At 41.7% G+C, this 19884-nt stretch overlaps 1 protein-coding gene across 1 annotated transcript in view; it reads left to right on the plus strand.

The window, feature by feature from the left end:
• The window catches only part of ADAMTS5 (ADAM metallopeptidase with thrombospondin type 1 motif 5), a 169742-nt gene that overhangs the window by 79906 nt on the left and 69952 nt on the right, over positions 1–19884 (plus strand). Inside the window, exon 3 of the mRNA XM_077480030.1 lies at positions 4959–5126. Coding sequence (XP_077336156.1) covers positions 4959–5126 — 168 coding nt within the window. The remainder of the gene's footprint in view (positions 1–4958; positions 5127–19884) is intronic.

A 19884-nucleotide genomic window follows, 5' to 3' on the forward strand; every position in this document is an offset into this window, starting at 1 on the left:
ACAGTGGTCAGTATGTGTGAGAGAAGAGTGTTGAGGGTAAGACAATTGGAATTATATGTGGTACAGAAGAGTGGAGGTTATGACATTGGGTACTATGTGAAGAGGAGCATGGAGGGTATAGCACTGGGCAGTTTGTTTGGGACAGGAGAGCAGAGAATAGTACAGTAGGCAGTATATGTGGGAGGGGAGTGCAGAGGGTATGGCAGTGGACATTATGTGTGGGAGGGGAATGTGGAGGGATTGTTGATGGGCAGTATGTGTGGTAGAAAAGTGCAAAGGATACTACATTGGACACCATATGTGGTAGAGGAGAGTGAGAATATGATGATGGCCCGTATGTGGAGGAGAAAAAGATGAAGGGTATGATAGTGGGTAGTATGTGCGTGAAAGGAGTGAGAAGGATATTACATTGGCCACTATGTGTGATAGAGGGGAGAGGAGAATATGATGATGGGATTTATGTGCAGGAGAGGAGTATGAAGGGTATGACAGTGGGTAGTATATGCGGGAGAAAAGTGCAAACAACTGGGCACTATATGCTGTAGGAGAGGGGAGAGTATGATGGTGGGCATTATTCTTTTGTATATTGTCTGCACTCCACTACAGATGGAATTGTCAGGTGGACTAGGGCTTTAACCCTGTGTATGGTCCAACTACACCAACCTAATGCTTTACATGCAACTTTTTCCCTTTGGTTGGTAGAAAAATAGGTCACCGGATCACTAATATGAAGGTGAGTGCAAAGAGAGGAAGGGCAACTAAGTGATCTTTAATGTATATGGCACAGTTTCACCATATGTTTTCATTATTCTGGCCATATACAGTACATCAATTTTCAAGCACTTTCAGCGAGCTTTAGATCATCAAAATGAACTACTACCAACAGTTATAAGTAGAGATCTAAATGGCTCTGCTAATGGAAACTGTGGAATATTTTTTGTTTATTTTGGAGTTCCTCCTTAAATAAGCCTACTAAACCTACAAGGCAGTGCTTATATTGCAAAGTTCAAACATTTCACAGCATTTTACACATTAAGAAACACAGAAGGGAACTCTGTGTGTGTTTCTTAAATTAAGCTTCTTAAATTCTTAAGTCTGTAAAATGCAATCTATACTCCACTTGATACACACTGTGAAATTTCTAGTTAAGTCGTGTTAATGTTGGCATTCCGTAGAACGGAAAAAAAGAAGGTGACAAGAAGAAATTACATAACTTTTACCGGGGGGAATACATTCAAGGCAATTAGTGCTTTGAGTTGGTTGTTTAATTAAATACTGAGTAGAACACCTGCAATACGTCGATGCTTTGGGATGCAGTTTACTTTTTTTTTTTAATATAGTTTGCTACTTATTTGCTAGTTTAATAGTTTGTGAAAGTAAAAATCACCTTTCTCTGTTGTTCTTTTTATGGCTCCGGTGTCTCCGGTGCAGAAATAAAATGAGAAATATGTCAAAGTATTATATTTTGGAACAAAGTTGATCCTATGAAGGTACCCCCTGATTTTACCCAAAGACTTGAGGCTTAAATAGAATCTGATAGTCTTGAAAATGAATATTAGGGGTATGAAGAGAAACGTGGGGGTTATGCCATAAATTCCCGTGGTACCGTCACAGTTCACTGACTCCATGACTTGGCTAGTCCCAATCCTCTCCCTCTTTCCTTTATAAATAGCAGCCAGGTACATACACACAAATACACTGGGATTTTTGAGTCTTGTGTTGAAACTTAATCAGTCAGAATGTGATATTTCTTAAGAAATGTAATTGAGATGACAGGCGGTGCAATTAAGGGAACACTATTTTTATTTTTTTTGGAAAACCTGTGGTGTGTGAAACACACCCAAAAACTCCATCCGGTGCCAAAAAAGTGCACACACATAAAGAGTGACATAAAACGTGCAACGCGTGTTACACAATCCTCCCTAGGAAGGCTCTTACCCTGATCCCCTGGGGTGTTAGACTCCAGACGGGGACTGAGGTATTACTGGGTCCATCTGGCCGAAACCAGATAGACCCCCTTTCTCTGGAGGGTCTTCTGAAACAGACCCACCCAAGTACTCGGTGGGGCTACCCCAAAGGGAGACCCCATGAGAGAGGGCAAACAAAACCAGAAGGCCATGTACACCAAGACCAAAATCCTCCCGAGACTTTAAGGGTAGGCCCGAGGACCCATACACTACTAATCACACTGTGACAAACGTGTAACAATCAAACAAAAAAATACAAAAAAGTGACAACACAAGGTGTAAATAAATAGAAAGCGGGGAGAAGGAAGTGGGAGATAAGGCGACACTTACTGATGCAGCCTCTCCAATTTACTATTAAAATAATGTACACCCAAACTTTATTCAATTTTAGCATACTAAATCTTTGTGTATCATAATCCAATGACAATTGTTAAGATTTTCACCTTTTTTCATCTTTTTATACAATGGATACAGTGAGTGGCAAGTCATTTTCAGCTGCTCGAACTAAGAGGTGACAATATCTCACTTTGGCATAAATACAAAAGTAGTGCAGTGCTGCACAATATTATGAAAAAGTTTGCATGTATGAGTATCTCACCATATGCAAAATTATTATGTGCAAATGCAACAGTGCAACATATACTTAAAGTGTAAACAACCATGAAATAGTGCAAATAAATAGATTCCTTTTATAACACATATACTAGATAAAGTTCAAAAAGTGCATAAATAAATAAATAAACAGTTCATATATTAAATTGTCCAAGTAAAAATGCTTCCAACATAGATGTCTATGTAAGTGCTCCATGGTGTGATGATGAAGACACACATGTATCCACAAGTGCACTATTTCCACCACCAATATGCACTCCCCACAACAAGAAATAAAATCTGCCTAATATAGTTAAGCCATCACTCAGGGCCTCCTTCCTGCTCCCCACAATAGATAACCCAGCTGCGGTCAGACACGTCTGGGAAAATCGGTCTATACAGGGAAAAGCTTACCACAGAGCTCAAAGATCGTATAATAGTGTAGTATTTTTATTCAACTTAAAAGGCACAATACAATAGAAAAGATGTAAATAAAATAAGCATAAAGTGGCAAAATATACCAAGAAGTCCACCGCTCTGGGAACCAGATGTGGCGGCGTGACGTCAGCTCCTCCCTAATCTTACCTCCGTCATCTTTTGTTGCATCTCAGCACAGTATCCCTTTGCAGTCACTTTGTATCCATATGTATTCCCTCAATGACTCCAATGGTGGATTTCCTAATGATGAAAACAGTAGACCCTGCTTACATAATGTGTGTTTAAAAGACCACCTATAGTCCCCATTGGAAGTCTGGGTGACATGGTGACAAATCATAATAACAACTGAAGACAAAGCCAGAGGGGGAGATTTACTAAAACTGGAGCACACGGAATCTGGTGCAGCTGTGCATGGTAGCCAATCAGATTCTAACTTTATCTTGTTCAATTAAGCCTTGACAATAAAACTTGGAAGCTGATTGGTTACTATGCTCAGCTGCACCAGATTCTGCATGTACCAGTTTTAGTAAGTCTCTCCCAGAGTGTTGTTAACCTTTACCAGGAAATGTCTGTCTGCACATGGACCTTCATGGCAGGACTAATGGGTATGCTGGGTATTTAAAATTGACAATTTAGAGGATAGTGTGCATGCGGCGGGGCTGGCACTGGCTGCAAAACCTTGGCACCACAGATGTATTGGAACTACATTTCCCATGATGCTCGTACACTGTGCAATGTAGTTGAGCATCATGGGAAATGTAGTTCCAAAACATCTGGGGCGCCAAGGTTTGCCATCACTGTCCTAAACGGTACAGTTAAGGCCCCTTTCACACAGGCGCCTGTGCAGTGAATTTCCACTTGCTCAGCGGGGGTTGGTTCACTGATCGCCGCTGAGCCTCTGCCTCGCTGTGCAGAGTGGACACGGACACAGTCCCGCTCTCCTCTATGGGAAAATCAAATGGAAACAGACCGCCTGTCCGTTTCCATCCGATCCTCCAGACAGATGGAAAATAGGATCACCAGCTATGTTTTTTAAGGGCAGGATCGGATCGAATAGCGTTGGATGTCAACAGACAAGTATTCGATGAAATCCCGCTCTATTGGGGAGACTGCAAGGTCCGATCAGGTCCACCTGAAAAACTGACAGGTGGACCTGATCGGACAGCCTGTGTGAAAGGGCCCTTAGAAGATATTCATTTTACCTACAAGTAAGCTTTATTATAAGCTGGTGGAATGGAGTTTACTGCCACTTTTAGTGACCGCAGACACTGAAGTGTGCAGTCATCCAGCTTTGTCATTTTAAATTGTTGTGAATTCAACACGATTTGTGGATTAACAGATGTAGAGAATATTTTAGGTGCCTTCATAATCAAATCAGGACAGTCCTTTAGTAATAAATCAGGACTTCTCATTTCCCAGTACCACACACAAAATAGCTATCGTTATGATATTTAGTATTAATAGAATGTGTTAGTGACAGTTCCAACTATGATAACACAAAATGCAGTCTGCCACCAAAATAAAACTGCCACCATAGCCCTGATCTGAAACATTTTCTTGGTGATCACACGTACCAACTAACTGATTACCATTAGTTCAGAGCCAGGTCCTAGCTCTGTCTTTGCCGTTGGGGTATCCGAGACATACAAGAAGCCACTCTGTCCTATTATAACTAAGATATGACTTTTGGGTGGACTGACTTTTTAAACAAAAATATGGTCGTTTGTGCCTCCATCGTTATTTACAAAAGATGTAAAGAGATAAATAGCAGATAGATATTTTGATGGATACATTCTCAACATACATAGAATAGGCAGAAAAAATGTTTGCATGTATACAGTATGAATCTTCTAAGCAGTCTTTCCACTGTCTGTATGGAAAAGTCTGCAGATGACGACCTAACCACAGCATTTATACCATTCCTTGTAATACATTCCATCCATATGTTTTCTCCATTTGCAGGACATCTCCTTGGGCTGTCCCATGATGATTCTAAATTCTGCGAGGAGAACTTTGGCACCCTCGAAGATAAACGTCTGATGTCATCCGTACTGACGAGCATCGATGCCTCCAAACCATGGTCAAAGTGCACCTCGGCCACCATCACTGATTTCTTGGACGACGGCCATGGTAAGTAACTAAAAGTGAGCAGACTGTCAAGAATATTCCATCGTTTTCATAAGTGACAGTTTATGAAGTCAGAGGGCAATTTATTGCTATGCAAGCCTGCTTTATTAAAGCCACTTCCTCTGTTAGCTGTAAATGTTAAGTGCCTTGGGTTATGCACATTATAAATCATTTCAATGGGAGATAGGATGTTCTTCCCAAATTTCAAGAAACTTTAGATATTTCTAGAGAATTTTTAAAGTGTGCTCTGATTTAGCTGAATGCAGTAATAACCATTACTGCGTTAAAAAACTAGGAGCTGCTGTGAACGCCAAGGGGGGCATTTATAATTTTTATTTTATTTTTTATTAAAAAAGATTTATATAGTGCCAACAGTTTGCGCAGTGCTTTACAACATGAGGGCAGACAGTACATTTACATTATAAATCAATACAGGAGGGATCAGAGGGCCCTGCTCGTTAGAGCTTACAATATAGAAATAGTCTGTTCTCTTGTACATACTGCAATTAAAATCTTAAAGCCAAAAACTTTATTTTCTAGTAAACGCTTACAGGGGTTCCAAACTTTCTCTACTCTGCCTAAAATAAAATAAAAATCCTGGACATAGAGTGAATGAAAAAGTCAGTGCTGTGGTAAAATTGACAGGTTGCTAGAAACAATAATGTAAATATGTGTTTGCAACAACAGAAAAATGATAAATCAAATAAATGTGAATCAATTCTGAATCCACAGTGTATATAAATAATGCATTCAGTTAAAAAAAAAATACTACAATTGCAACTAAATAAGTATAGAAATATGCTGAAAATAATAAATGTGAACATGTTCAAAATAACACGGGGTCTCCAGCTTGGGGTCTGATGCGTTTCTGTTCATCGATCCTGGTTCGATTTAAGGCCAAATTTTTGCCTGAATTTGCACCTGAATGGGACCCAAAAATGCACAAGACTCGACCCTTTTGGAAACCGCACCCTGGCCGACCCGGACTTTGTGAAAAGGCTCCATCAAGAGCTGGTCACATTCACATGTCATGCAAATTGGATGCAGAGAAAACTGTATCCAATTCACACATATGGAGTCCACATCCAAGTGCTGAAAAAAGCAAGTAGTATATCTACCACCTAATCCGATCCTTAATAGATCTTCCAGTGTATGGCTGCACTCTACCAACTAGTGAATGCAGACTCACCAGAATCAAAAGCTGTAACATGTGCAGAAACAACAGCCTGATTGCCCAGGATGGATCACTCCCTCCTTACTATCCTTACTATCCAAGCCAACGTCTTCCACAAGTAAAACACCTCTGTTTTTATCTCATTCCATCAGATTGAACATTAGCAGTTTAGGTTTCTCTTTTCCTCAATATTTAACATGAAAGAGTGTATGTAACCTTCAGGAGCCACTTAAAGTGGTTGTAAACCCTTACAAACCACTTTGACCTACAAGTAAGCCTAGATTAAGGCTTACCTGTAGGTCGAAAGAAATATCTCCTAAACCTACACGGTTTAGGAGATGTTTGCTGAAAGACAGGCACCGCTGTCTACGGCACATGCACCGTAGACAGCGGTGCGCAGGCGCACTGAGGGCGCCTCAGTTAACGGCGATATGCCGCAAGTGGCGGCTCCCGTGCGCATTGCGGCTCCGAATGACAGCGCCGGAGCAGCGAGACCCACCAAGAAGGGCTCCGGACTACAGGGGACGGTGGTGACTTCGCTGGCTCCTGTGTCAGGTAAGTGACACATAATGGACTACTATGTGATGCATAGTAGTCCATTATGCTTTACCTTTGCAGGGAATCAAAGAGGAAGTAAACCCATCAGGGTTTACTTCCTCTTTAAAGCCCACTGCACCCTGAAAATGTCTTTAAAGTGCATCTCAACCCCAAAAGAAAAAATAAATATTGCATTAAAGCTTTCTGATCTTTAGATGTGGTGGCTGCATTTGTTTTGGCTGGCTCATAGTACCTGTGGATGAGCCAAGGTTAACATCCTAGGTTGTTCTCCTGATTTAGAATACAAATAGGTCTTCCTTGAGTCATCTTCATTTGATGGGGAGGGGATTTAGCCATTTAAAAAAAAAAGGCAGATTGGAAGGCCTTTATGTCAGCTTACAGGAAAAGAGACAAGAGCTGATTTTTTGGGGGAAATTTTTGGGTATTTTGGGTATTTTTTATTTTATTTTTTGGGGTATTTTCTGTACTTGATGAAAATGTTCTTAGCCTGAAAAAGTCTAACTAAGCCACCACATCCAAGGACTTGTAAAGCTACATTTTTTGTTCTTGGGTTTTCGGATCCTTTAATTTAATCCCTTAATTTGCATTTAATTGAAATGATACATTTGGCCAATATATCCCAATTTTTGCCAAAAATCTCTCTATTTCACTGTTCCCAAGGCTTAACTATTGGAGGCAAATATTTGTGTTTCAAGCAAAGGGCAGCCGGTTTCCTGAAAGACATTTTGTGGTTATGTAATGTGGCCAGTTTAGATGTAAACAGTCTCTCATAAGACGTAGACTCTAATCATTAGACAAATCTTTTAGTACATGATGTTTTCAGTTTATATGGAGGAACATATGAGTCAAAATGGTATCCCAGAGAAACACACTGTGCAAAAATTATAGAAACACTTCAGTGATTTACACTTGGGTAAAATAAACATTTTTAAAGCTCCCCATCACCTTCAAGGGCTTTACATCAAAAATTCACATTAACTGTGATAGAGACATGCTGGCATTTTTATCAAACAGTATTTATGTATGAACATGCTGTTCACTGACGGAAGTGTTTTTAATTTGATGAGGCATAAATTGGGTTGGTGGGTGGTCATTCAGCCTTGCTTGTAACATATATTGGAAGGAATTATGAGCAGAAAATGTAATACTGTGTAGTGATTACCATTAGATTACATTCTTATAGGGATTCTCACGCACATGATATGCTGTGGTAGGATGTACTTGGCTCTGACTGAGAAGCTGAACAGTACACTCCAATCAGAATTAAAAATTAAATTGGAATTCCAGGCAAACATCTAAATCTATAGTTGAATCATATTTTTTTATAATTCTTTTTCTTTTTTTTTGTGCAGTCACACAGACATTTAAAAATAACCAGGTTAGCATTGCGGTTTCCAATAGTCTGAATCATATTTTTACAGTTTTAGCTGCAGACTGATCTTCAACAGAACTACAAATAATTTGGAATGTAAAACAGTACAAATATGATTCAACTTTATATTTAGCGGTTTGCTTGTGCAGCACTGGGACAATCACCAAGCACCATTTACATGAGAGTAAGGGATATAAGTCACATTATCCTTCATACTTGGATGATTCCCCATACCTAAGTATGATTCCCCATAACCAGATGATCCACCATTCCAGGATAATATTCCTGGATGATCCACCATTACTTGATGATCCGTTATACCCAGATGATTTACCATTCCCATATGATCCACCATTCCTGGTTGATACTCCATACCTAGATGGTCCTCCATGATCATCCGAGCTGGCACTGTGCAGTTGGGAAAGACATCATTAAACCATAACTGCTGTTTTGCCCTACATAGGCAAAGCACAAGTTTTCTTTAAAGTATAAGGGCTTAGCTATTAAGCAGTGAGAATCTGAAGCCGTAGTCAAAGTCACCTACTGGTTATTTTCTAATCACAAAGCTCTCTCTATTAAAAAAGTAGACAGAACTCTGGGGGGCTTGAGTGGCTCCATACTGCAACACACATGGCTGTAAAAAGTGGACAAAAAATGGGTAGTGGTGCTGCTAAATAGTATGAGATTTAATACATTAGTCCATCAATAAGTCTGCTAGACTCTGGTTTGGACAGATTTAAGTGAGTAATCCCTAAGAATTACAGGACTACAATATAAAACACCAAATTTTCATGAAAAATAATTGTACCACTTTTAGCACCTAAAATCCGAAATAATCATACCGCCAGGGAGGTTAAAGGGATGAGGTGGCATTGCTTCTCCTTCTCCTCCAAGCTGAACAGGAAGTGGGTCCTGACTGAGACCCGATTGGCCCGGGAGTCCTAAGACTCCCTGTTCAATCGTGTTTCAGGAACTGCTTCCTGATTGGCCGGGAGGAGAATCAGGAAGACAATAGCGAATATTAATTCGCTATTGTCACACAAGTGGGTGGGCTCAAGGCACACTTCTCTGTACCCAAAGCCCACCCTTTTTTGTAGCCAATTAGAGCCTCAGGCTCTAATCACATGCTTAAAAAAAAAAAACATTGAAATCCATGTGTTTGGTGCCCTGCATGTAGATTAGGGGGCCAGACGCATGGATAAGGGGGCCGCACCCATGTGCCCCCTATGGATGGACCGCCACATGCTATGGGTAAACTTGCTCATCCTATATGAATTTTGAATACACCATTCTACTCCAAACATATCTCTGATGAAGGGATCAAATCCTGAAACACGTCAGGTTCAAGTGCAAAACGTGTTGTTTCATATACAAGATACATGAAACTTTAGCTGTTCAATTTTAATGAATTGTACATGGGCTATCCATTATGGAATTTTAATACGTTCAATAAAATGTATATTTTGTAACTAATTATACTGTTATAGAGGTTGCCTTAAAAAAGTCTCACTTACCTGGTCTTCAGCTCGCTCGCCTGCCCAACCAACGATCGATAAGCACTTACCCCATCCAGATCATGGCTGTGGTTACCCCCCTCCATTTCCCCCCTGTCCCAGTGGTCGCTGCTTCTCCTCCCGGCCAATCGGGTCTTTGCCCCAGCTTCTTGATTGGCCGGGAGGAGAAACAGGAAGACATTATCGAATATTAATTTGCTAATGTCTTACAACTGGGTGAGACCAGGGCGCAGTGCTCTGCGCCCCAAGACCACCCTTTTTTGAAGCCAATAAGAGCCTCAGGCTCTAATCATGTGCTTAAAAAAATATATATATTAAAATCCATGCATCCGGCTCCCTGTATGTAGATTAGGGGCTGGGCACATGGATTGGGGGGGGCGGTGCACCTGCGCCCCTTATGGAGGGGCTGCCACTGGTTTCTATAGATACTGGGATGTTGGTAACATATCTAAGTCTTCTAGGGTGATTTTCTAGTCTTTTATATGCACTGCAGTAGCATTAATCTGCTCTTTATGCAGCTTTGCCCTCTCCAAGTCTGAGCTCTGCTGTGAAAGGAATTGCAAGAGGCAGATATTAAATAAAATTCAGCATTCATTAACAAATACATTTAATGACGTATTAATAAGTACAGAGCTGCATTTGTTTTTGCCTTTAATATCTGCCTGCAGTCCAGATTTCAGACAGGTTCACTTTATGAAGAATTATTAGATTCATTATTCACGAAAAATTATGTGCTCTCTTAGATTTTTATGCACTTTTATATATTTTTATTTTTTATTTTTTGCCTAATGTTATGAAGATTTAAGCATCACTTGTTATAATCAGGTAACTTACATGAGACGAAAAAAAAAAAATGATAACAAGCATATTGGAGCATTAGCAATCTGCAGCGATTCCTTGTTAGCTCAAGCTGTGCACAAAGCTCAGTTTTATGCTGGGAGAATTGAACCCATTTTCTCCACATTTCAAATTCAATTGCAATTGACTGTACTTATAGCCATTGTGAATGAAGAAGACAAAGAATCATGTCATTCGGAAGAATTCAATGGGACATTCACCATAGAGACCCTCCATGGAAACAATAGTCCCTTAGAGAGTTACCAAGAATGGGGCTGAGAGGTGAGGGGAATCAAACAAACTAGCAGTACAGTAGCCGGTTGATGACTGTCCGTGTGGCTTTAACTCCGAGAAATACATAACAAAGGTGTCATTTCTTGTACTTTTGTTTTACAAACTAGTTTTAACAATGTATAAGACGAAGAAAGGATTATTGTGTGCAAAAGCAAAGCGATAAAACTCAGATGCTTGCTTTTGTTCCTTGTGAAAAAAAAATAAAGAAGACTCGGACACCGACATCAAACACTGTACCTTCTCATCTCCATGACAACACAGGAGAATAAAAATGTTTTATTATCAATCAAAATGTGCCTAAGGTACATAAGTATATATATTTTTTCGATTATTATTATTAAAGTAAAATTCCAGGCTAAATCTAGCTACTGTAGTATTAAAAATGCTCCCTCCAGTGGGCGGCCGGTGCTCCATTTTTTGGGTGGAATGGCAAACACCCCACCCTCCCCGCCAGGTCTGCACCTAACCCATCCAGGTCAAGGCTTCCCCGGTTTCTCCTCCCGGTCAATCCAGTCTTAAGACCCGCTTCCTGTCCTGATTGGCTAGAAGTCACAAGTCAATAGGGAATATCGATTCGCTAATATCACAAGTAGGTGGGCTCGTGGGCGCAGAGCCCAACCCTTTTGAAGCATATTAGAGCCTCAGACTCTAATCATGTTCTTCCAAAAGAAAACTTGTAGAAATCTATGCGTCTGGCACCCCGCATGGTTATTAGGGGGTGGCCCATGGAGATTAGGGGGGAGCGCCCCTGATACAAACAAACCCAAGGATAAACCGAGGAAAAAACCAAGCTTTACTTAGCACCAGCCCACAGACAACCAAATAACCTGTCTAAGCCCTTGTACACACAGTCGAAGATTCCGACAACCAAATCCGTCGGAGTAATTCTGACAGATTAATTCCGGAAGAGGTCCGGAAGCGATGTTGCATACACACGGTCGGACTAAGTTGTCGGAAAATCCGATTGTACATAACGCGATGACGTTATTTTGTTACGACGGGACTACGTTCAGGCTAGTAGCCAATAGCTTTGGTCTAGGAATTTGATCTGAGCATGCGTGGCACTTTGTCCCTCGGAGTAGGCTACACATGATCGGAGTATGTCCGATAGGAGCATTGTGTCAGAAAATTTTACCGGCAAGTTGGAAAACTTGGTCCATCGGGTATTCCGATGGAAACAATCCGATGCAGACCACACACAGTCGGAATATCCGACAAAATGGTCCGATAGGACACATTCTATTGGAATTTCCGACCGTGTGTACAAGGGCTAACAGTATGTGTTAAAAACAGGGGTTTAGTCTGCACACATTTGCAAATGCATGCGCAAGCCACAGAGCCTCGCCAAGGCACCCCAGTATCTGTGGTACCTAACACTAACTTATAAGTGTCCCCAAAGTGGAGGCACATGCCGCCGCTACTCTCTTCCTTCTCCTAATGCAGCGTACACATGATCGGAATTCTTATCGGAAGAAGCACTGATGGTTTTCCCGACGGAATTCCGACGGAATTTCGCTCAAGCTGTCTTGCCTACACACGGTCACACCAAATTCCGATAGTTTAGAACGCGGTGACGTACGACACGTACGATGGAACTGGAAAAAGGAAGTTCAATAGTCAGTAGCCAATAGCTTCTGTCTCGTAGTTTAATCTGAGCATGCGTGATTTTTTGGAGTGTCGGAATTGCATACACGCGATCGGAAAGTTTTTCCGTCTGGAAAATTGAACACATGCTATCAATTTTTGGCTGGTGGAAATTCGGACAGCTAAATTCCGATGGAGCATACACAAGGTCGCATTTTCCTATGAAGAGCTCTCATCTTTCTTTGTCTTAGTCTTTTTCTGGCCGGAATTCCGACCGTGTGTACGCAGCATTACACCTATTCTGATTTACCTTTGTAATCAAGATGTATATACTTACCTATTTTCAGGCTGCTCTGGTCCAGTCCCTTGATCCAACACCCCTCTGTCAGCAGCAGCTGCAAGGAAGATGAGGGAGTGCCAACAATGGATGGGCCATGGGTGCCTATGGGGAGACATCACCTACTTCCAGGAATTCGAGCCATTGTCGAGCACTCTCTCCATTCCCATGTAGCCACCAATGGTTGACACAGGGAAAATCACATGGCCTGGACCAGACTGGCAGGAAAATAGGTAAGTATATACATTTTTCCTACAGGTTAGTCACCATAGGTGTTAGGAGGGGGAGGGAGCTTTATTAAAATTAGTTACATTTAGCTTGAATTCCACTTTTACCTAAAGCAGAACTAAATTTACAGATACTTTACTTAGGTCTAATGGTCTCCCACACTTATGAGGTTCCTCTCTGATGCGACATCTTCTCCCCTGAAATCAAAGGATGAGGACCACACTCCTTTCAATGTTGGACCTTGGTAATAGATGGGTGCTTGTGGTGACTGTAGAAGTTGGCGTTGTGTAAATCACAGTAAAATGAAGAGACATTACCAGCACTCCAAACATGCAAACAAATACACTTGTTATATTAGTCAAATAAGCCACTGTTTTGGGGCTGTTGCAGGGTTCCTAATCATAATCAAGGCGACATAGTGACTGATCAAGGACTACAACAAAATGGCACCCATCTGCATACTGCCTTGGCATATAGTGAGCTCCTATTAGTAAAGAATGGCTTTGACTCTTCGTCTATGATTAAGCCTCTACTGGGAGAAACATTTTAATGGGGTTTCTCCAAGGGGTAGGAGACTAAGACGAAGCCATCTTTTACTAAGAGGAGGTTACTGTATACAGAGGCAGTGTGAAGATGGGTGCCATTTTATGGTAGCCCTCAATGTGTCTGACAAACCAGCATTTAACCCAACCAGTACCTTTAAACATTGTGGCCAGTTAGCCAGGATAAAATTTTGGGCCATCTCAGCAGTGTCAGTTTTTTTGGTTTATGGTCTACTAAAATATTGACCCTTGTCACTCTCCAGTCTCCTGGATAATGTCCCTGTATTGTAGGTGATCCACCCACAGGCTGGAATTTCAGGTGGAGGAGGAGATCAGAGCTGTACAGAGCGAGCAAGTGATAGAACCTCTTGTGACACATCCTAGACATAAGGAGCAATTCATTCAGCTTTAACTTAAAGGGAAACTTTGCTTTGCCAAACTTTAATTCCTGCCCACAAACAGGACATCCTTAATTACCCTTTCCTTCTCCTTAATTCTGTTTTGGCCCCAAGAAAAGAAGCAAAATATGAGCTCCAAGAAATGATTGTAGTTTAGACAGGACTGAGGACTTTATCTGCTCTAATTGGCTCTGCCACATTGGAGGAATAAGTCACATACATACCCAACATAGCCAAAGAGGTTGATGGGATACCGAAGGGAAGTTGGTATGCTCCAGGGTAGTGACACATGGACTGTGTATGGAAAACTATTTTTCTTACATTTCAGATAAGGTACAGAAGAGTGAAGGCTAAACTCCAGGCAAATCAAAAAAGATCTACATATAAGAGGCTTGTGTATTGTTAGTTAATTCTTGACACCCTTGATGTCCTTTGTCTATTTTGTTCCCTCATGTGCCATAGTCCAACGTGAAATAACTCCTGCACTGTGCCTCTGTGTAGTAATTTCCTGTAATAAAGGTTGGTCACTCCAGCTCTCTCTCTGTGCAGGGTAACTGGTCTTGTCTCCGCCCCCTCCAGTAGCTTTACAGCAGGCTGCCTGTATTGGGTGGGGCCTGCTGGGTCCCTCCTACAGCTCACTCTGCAAAGGCTCTTTGCAGGGGAGTGATGATGTCCAGGGCTGCTGATAAGGCAGTACAGCCAGCCCTCCTGTACTGGGCCCGGGCCACATCAGTTTTAAAGGGGGGCGTGAGCACCTGCTGAGGAGGGCTGACTGTACTGTCTTATTGCAGACACTGATCTTCTCCTGCCTCCCTCTGGAGCACTGCCAGCTTCTCCTCCTCTCCCTCCAGCTGCACTTAAGGGTTCTAGTACCCGCGCCCCTCCATCTGTTATCTGGGCCCCACTGTGTGCCCCTTTTCCCCGCTGCAGTGGCGGATTCCCTCTTCTCCCACCAGCAGGTGCTGTGGGTACACAGTTGGATGTTTCAGCGATGGAGAGCGGGGGTCTGGTGCTTACTATGCTTCTGTTTGTGAATGAACAGGAAGTCTCAGAGTGCTTCCTATTCATTCATCTGTGCAGCTGAAGCTGTAGAGAAAGGAACTCTAATATATATAGAAATATATGTATGTAATATATACATATATATATTTCCACAGCCACTTTCAGCCGAAGTGGGCTGTCAGGTAGGCTGTATGGGGCACCCTGATTTCTAACAGCAGCCCTGATGATGTCACTGCTACTTTAGCAGGTAATGCACACAAAATACGCTGCATTCAAATACATAATGCCTACAACATTTTTACAGCTTTGTATGCTGCTGTATACTACGTTATCAGCCCATGAACACAGCTACGCAAAGCTCCATAATCTGAAACTGGATTCAACTGCATAAAAAAAAATAGAAAAATCTGCATCCACAGTCCTACGTATGGATCGCATTTAACGTTGTGTGCATGTGCTCGAAGATAAATACACTGACAAAACATTACTCTTATGTAATATTTTTTATGGGATTTATAACCAGCCTGTAATTAGTTAGGCATTATTATTCTGATGTAAGAAGTGTCGGTTACTATAAGAAATATGGTATCAAATACTGGAGACGGTATAAACGTTTAGCAGGAACCTGAAAGAAAATTGCCAGTTACATGGAGAAAATAGGACTATAAGGAATGTAATACAAAAGAAACATAATACTTTAAGGCAAGCATTGTTACATTGGAAGTAAGTATGAAATCTGTCAATATAATTGTACTTGCAGAAACAGAACGAGTCCACAAAATAACTTAAAGAAACGTTCCGGAAAGTATGAAATGAAAGTGCTGTGGGGTTAAGTGTGATACTGTAATTCACACGTCTGTGGCGTCAGTTGCTGGATCAAGAGCTGTCAAAACTCGTCTCTCACCGCCGTGCACCCGTCGCCTCAGTGATTGCTGCGTTTTGACAGCTCTTGGTTTGGTGACGGACGCTGCGCAGGTGAGTGTAAATTGCAGTATAACACTTGCCTCCCACAACACTTTCATTTCATACTTCGTGAAGTTCTGCTTTATTAGAAAATGCTAAAAATGTATGTTTGTCTATATGATAATGAGACAAGGCCACCTAGAAGGTCAGAATAATAAATAGTGAATGTTGTGTGAAAAACAGAATGGGATGATTGCTCCACCAAGATTAGTCTACACTCAGAGACATAGGAAATAAGAGGCAGTGGGGGTTTAGGAACCAGGGTCACAAAGGTCAAAGCCATCTCTGGCTATATGGGCTTCCTTTATGCATACTTTTTTGGACTCCTTACTTAATTTGATGTCCTGTAGCTGCTTTTGGTCCAGTGACATTGTTACAAGTACATTATATTGCCAAAGGTATTGGGAAGCCTGCCTTTACACGCACATGAAGTTTAATGGCACCCCAGTCATAGTCTGTAGGCTTTTAATATTGAGTTGGCCCACCCTTTGCAGTTATAACAGCTTCAGCTCTTCTGGGAAAGCTGTCCACAAGGTTTAGGAATGTGTCTATGGGAATGTTTGACCATTCTTCCAGAAGCGCATTTGTAAGATCAGGCACTGATGTTGGACGACAAGGTCTAGCTTGCAGTCTCTGCTCTAATTCATCCCAAAGGTAATAATTATTAATCTGGTTAAGGTGCAGGCCAGTCAATTTCCACCACTCCAAACTTGCTTTGTGCATTGAACCAGTGCTTTGTGCACTGGTTCAAATCATTTGGTGGGGGGGGGGGGATTATGGTGTGGGGTTGTTTTTCTTGCCTTGGCCATTAGTTCCAGAGAAGAGATCTCTTAAGGTGTCAGCATACCAAGACATTTTGGACAATTTCTTGCTCTCAACTTTGTGGGAACAGTTTGGGGATGACCGCTTCCTGGTCCAACATGACTCCGTACCAGTGCACAAAGCAAGGTCCATAAAGACATGGATGAGCGAGTTTGGGGTGGAGGACCCACACAGAGTCCTGACCTCAATGGCGGAATGCAGGCTTTGGCTTGCAGTAAATAGTGTTGGTACTTTTTATCAGAGAAGGGTTTACCATGCGATAGGTATGCTACTGGATTTTCCTTAAGAGACACGTAACGGTTTAATAGTTTGGTGAACCATCTTCCAAAAATCTCTGCTTTTTTGGGCAGTCCCAAAAAATGTGCCGTAAGGTGCCTTCTGACTCCTGGCAGTGCTGCATGGATTTGAAACCTGTGGGGATATACAGTATAGAACCACTGATGTTCTGTACCATCTGGTGAGAAGCTTTGTATCCTCCCTGGTACTGGCCCGCTATAGAAACCTTTTGTGCAAAAGAGATCAATCCTATCCTTTTGTGATTGAGAAAAAATAACATACAATTCCCTTTCCCAAAGCTGTAAGAAGTTCCTTTGGTACCCCTAGTTCTATTAATGAGGTGTATTATAGTGATAGGGTATACCTTACTGGAATCCTGTCAAGACAAATTTGCTCAAATGAGAATGAAATTCTCACTGTTTTATATCCCTTTAGTAGGTTGTGAAGGTTTGTTCCCATTTGGGCACAGAGCAGGAAGTCCAGCGTGTCTGAAAAGTTATATCATAGTTCTGGGTTCGTCATGAGATGATTATTAGCGCAAAAAATGCAGCAACCGGAAGGTCCCCTGTTGGATAAGGGCATTCCTTGAGTATTCCTTCCTATGTGGGAAGTCTGTCACTCCCAGATTCATGGGACTAGGGGAGGATGAGAAAAAGGTAAACCTGATAACCGACCTAGTGATTTGCAGAGTAGTCCCTATAAGTGGATGTTGTTTGATGGATGCTGGGACTGATCGTTTTCGGGGTTATATAAAAGAGAGGTTTGAGGGGGCTCATAGGGCTTCCACTCAAGTATCTGTTCAATGTCATGTGCAGGCACTTGTGTCTATTACTGATGGCAGCCAAAAACATTTCTAGATGGCCTTTAGTTTCAGGAAATTCAGAATGAACATAAACTTTTCTATAGTTTAATGGTTTAGATTTCTGAAGCTGGGAGAGTGGCTGGAGAGTGGAGATGAATTGATCTCCCAATTCAGGCACCTCAAATGATTTGATGTCTGTGTCAAGTTTTGTGAAGATTGTATTTACTACAGGTAATTATATATCCCCAACAATTTCTGAAGCTCTTCACATGCTGTACATTCACAACAAGAAGCATGAAGCATGCATGAGTGAAAGAACACATCCTCGACAACTCTTTAGACAAGCATGTTCCTCTCTGCAGGCCACTGGTTGATGCAGACTTTGGCCTCATGCACACAGGCATAAGCAAATATGCTAGAATTTTTTTCTGCCCATGTGTATGAGGCCTATAGCTTTGCAGTGCTGATCAATTACTAGATTACTGTTCCAGAAGCAGGTATGAGATAGTAATCAAGTAACTGAGGGGCAGACTACAGAGCAAAAGTCTACATCATCTAGTGTCTATCACCCTGCCTTGAACATATCCTTGGTTATGAGTAAGCACAATGTAGTTGTGTGAAACGCGTCAACCCCTTTCCCTCGGCTGTTGCACTTGTGGTGTGTGTCATGTACTTTCGCATATCTTCTCAATTATTTCAATAAAAGGACTTTTGCTACGTCGGTGTGCTGCCATTTTCCTTCTATCCAGTTTACACACGGCAGGCGAACCAAGGTGTGGAGTCCCACCTACCTAACCTTACTTGGATTGGCTCACCAGGAGCAGCAGCTTTTCCTGCTGTTCACTTCTGTTTGAAAAGGGCGCCCAGGGGAAGTGTTCTTTATTTTTTGCAATAATTAAAGTGTTACTAAACTCACAACAATAAAATCAGTGTGTATATGCAGTAAAGCATGCTTGTCATACTCACTGTGGAACCTAAGGGGTTAATCCTTCTCATTGTGTAAAAAGGCTGTTTGGTCTTGTCTTCTTTGATCCCCCCCTGCTTCCACAGTCCCCAATCCATCGCCTAATAAGACAGCGCATTTGGAGGCACTCTGCACATGCTCAGTTTGGCGTTTATTTGCTAGAGACTTTTTCTTGGGAGGGTGCATGTGATCGGCACAGGACCAATCACTGTCCAGACAGAGGGTCAGGGGTCATGCAGCCTCATAGGACAGTCAGAATAGAATGAAAATTCCTCCTACAAGCTTTAACCAGACACTGATAGAAGTCACAAGACTACTATATATTGCTGATGAGAAAATGTATTTAGCAGTTCGTATTTAGCAGTTCATATTTACTAAAACTATTGCATTTCCAGGTTCTGTGTACTATGGGAGACCAGATCAGGACTGTCTTTAACCTCCCTGGCGGTATGATTAGTTCTGGTTTTAGGTGCTGAAAGCGGTACAATTATTTTGCATGGAAATTTGGCGTCTTATATTGTAGTCCTGTAATTCTTAGGAATAACTCTCTTAAATATGTTCAAACCAGAGTCTAGCAGACATCCCGGGTATGATAAAGTTTATAATATAATAAAGAATAATAAAAAAATATTCAATAATGTAATCAAATCCTAAAACACTGAAAAAGGGACAGTTTTTGGTTGCTATGGACAATCTCCAAATTCCAGGCAAAAAAAACTGTATTTATAATATAAAAGTGCATGCAGAGCACTGCACAGACCACTAGGGACAAAGGGGGTGTGCAATTTTGTAATACAGCACTGTAATCTGTAAGATTACAGTGCTGTGTGTGTTTTGTGTACTTTTAATTTTTTTAAATTGCCGCTGTTCTCCACTCCCGCGCGTCGTAACGTTGCAGGGAACAGAGCTCGGCGGCACTCGGGACTGTGAATCGAGAGGAGGACGGCTCAATCACACAGCGCGGAGGACATCGCTGGATCCAGGGGACAAGGTAAGTAAGTCTCACTGTGTCCTCCCCTGCATCCAGCGAAGTGATCCCAAGTCTGGCTCGGGGTTACCACTCCTATCAGTAAATTACTAACCCAAGCCAGTCT

The sequence above is a fragment of the Lithobates pipiens genome, unplaced genomic scaffold (genome assembly GCF_037356315.1).
Source record: "Lithobates pipiens isolate NorthernLeopardFrog02 unplaced genomic scaffold, aLitPip1_a1.2 Scaffold_16, whole genome shotgun sequence".
NCBI lineage: Eukaryota > Metazoa > Chordata > Amphibia > Anura > Ranidae > Lithobates > Lithobates pipiens.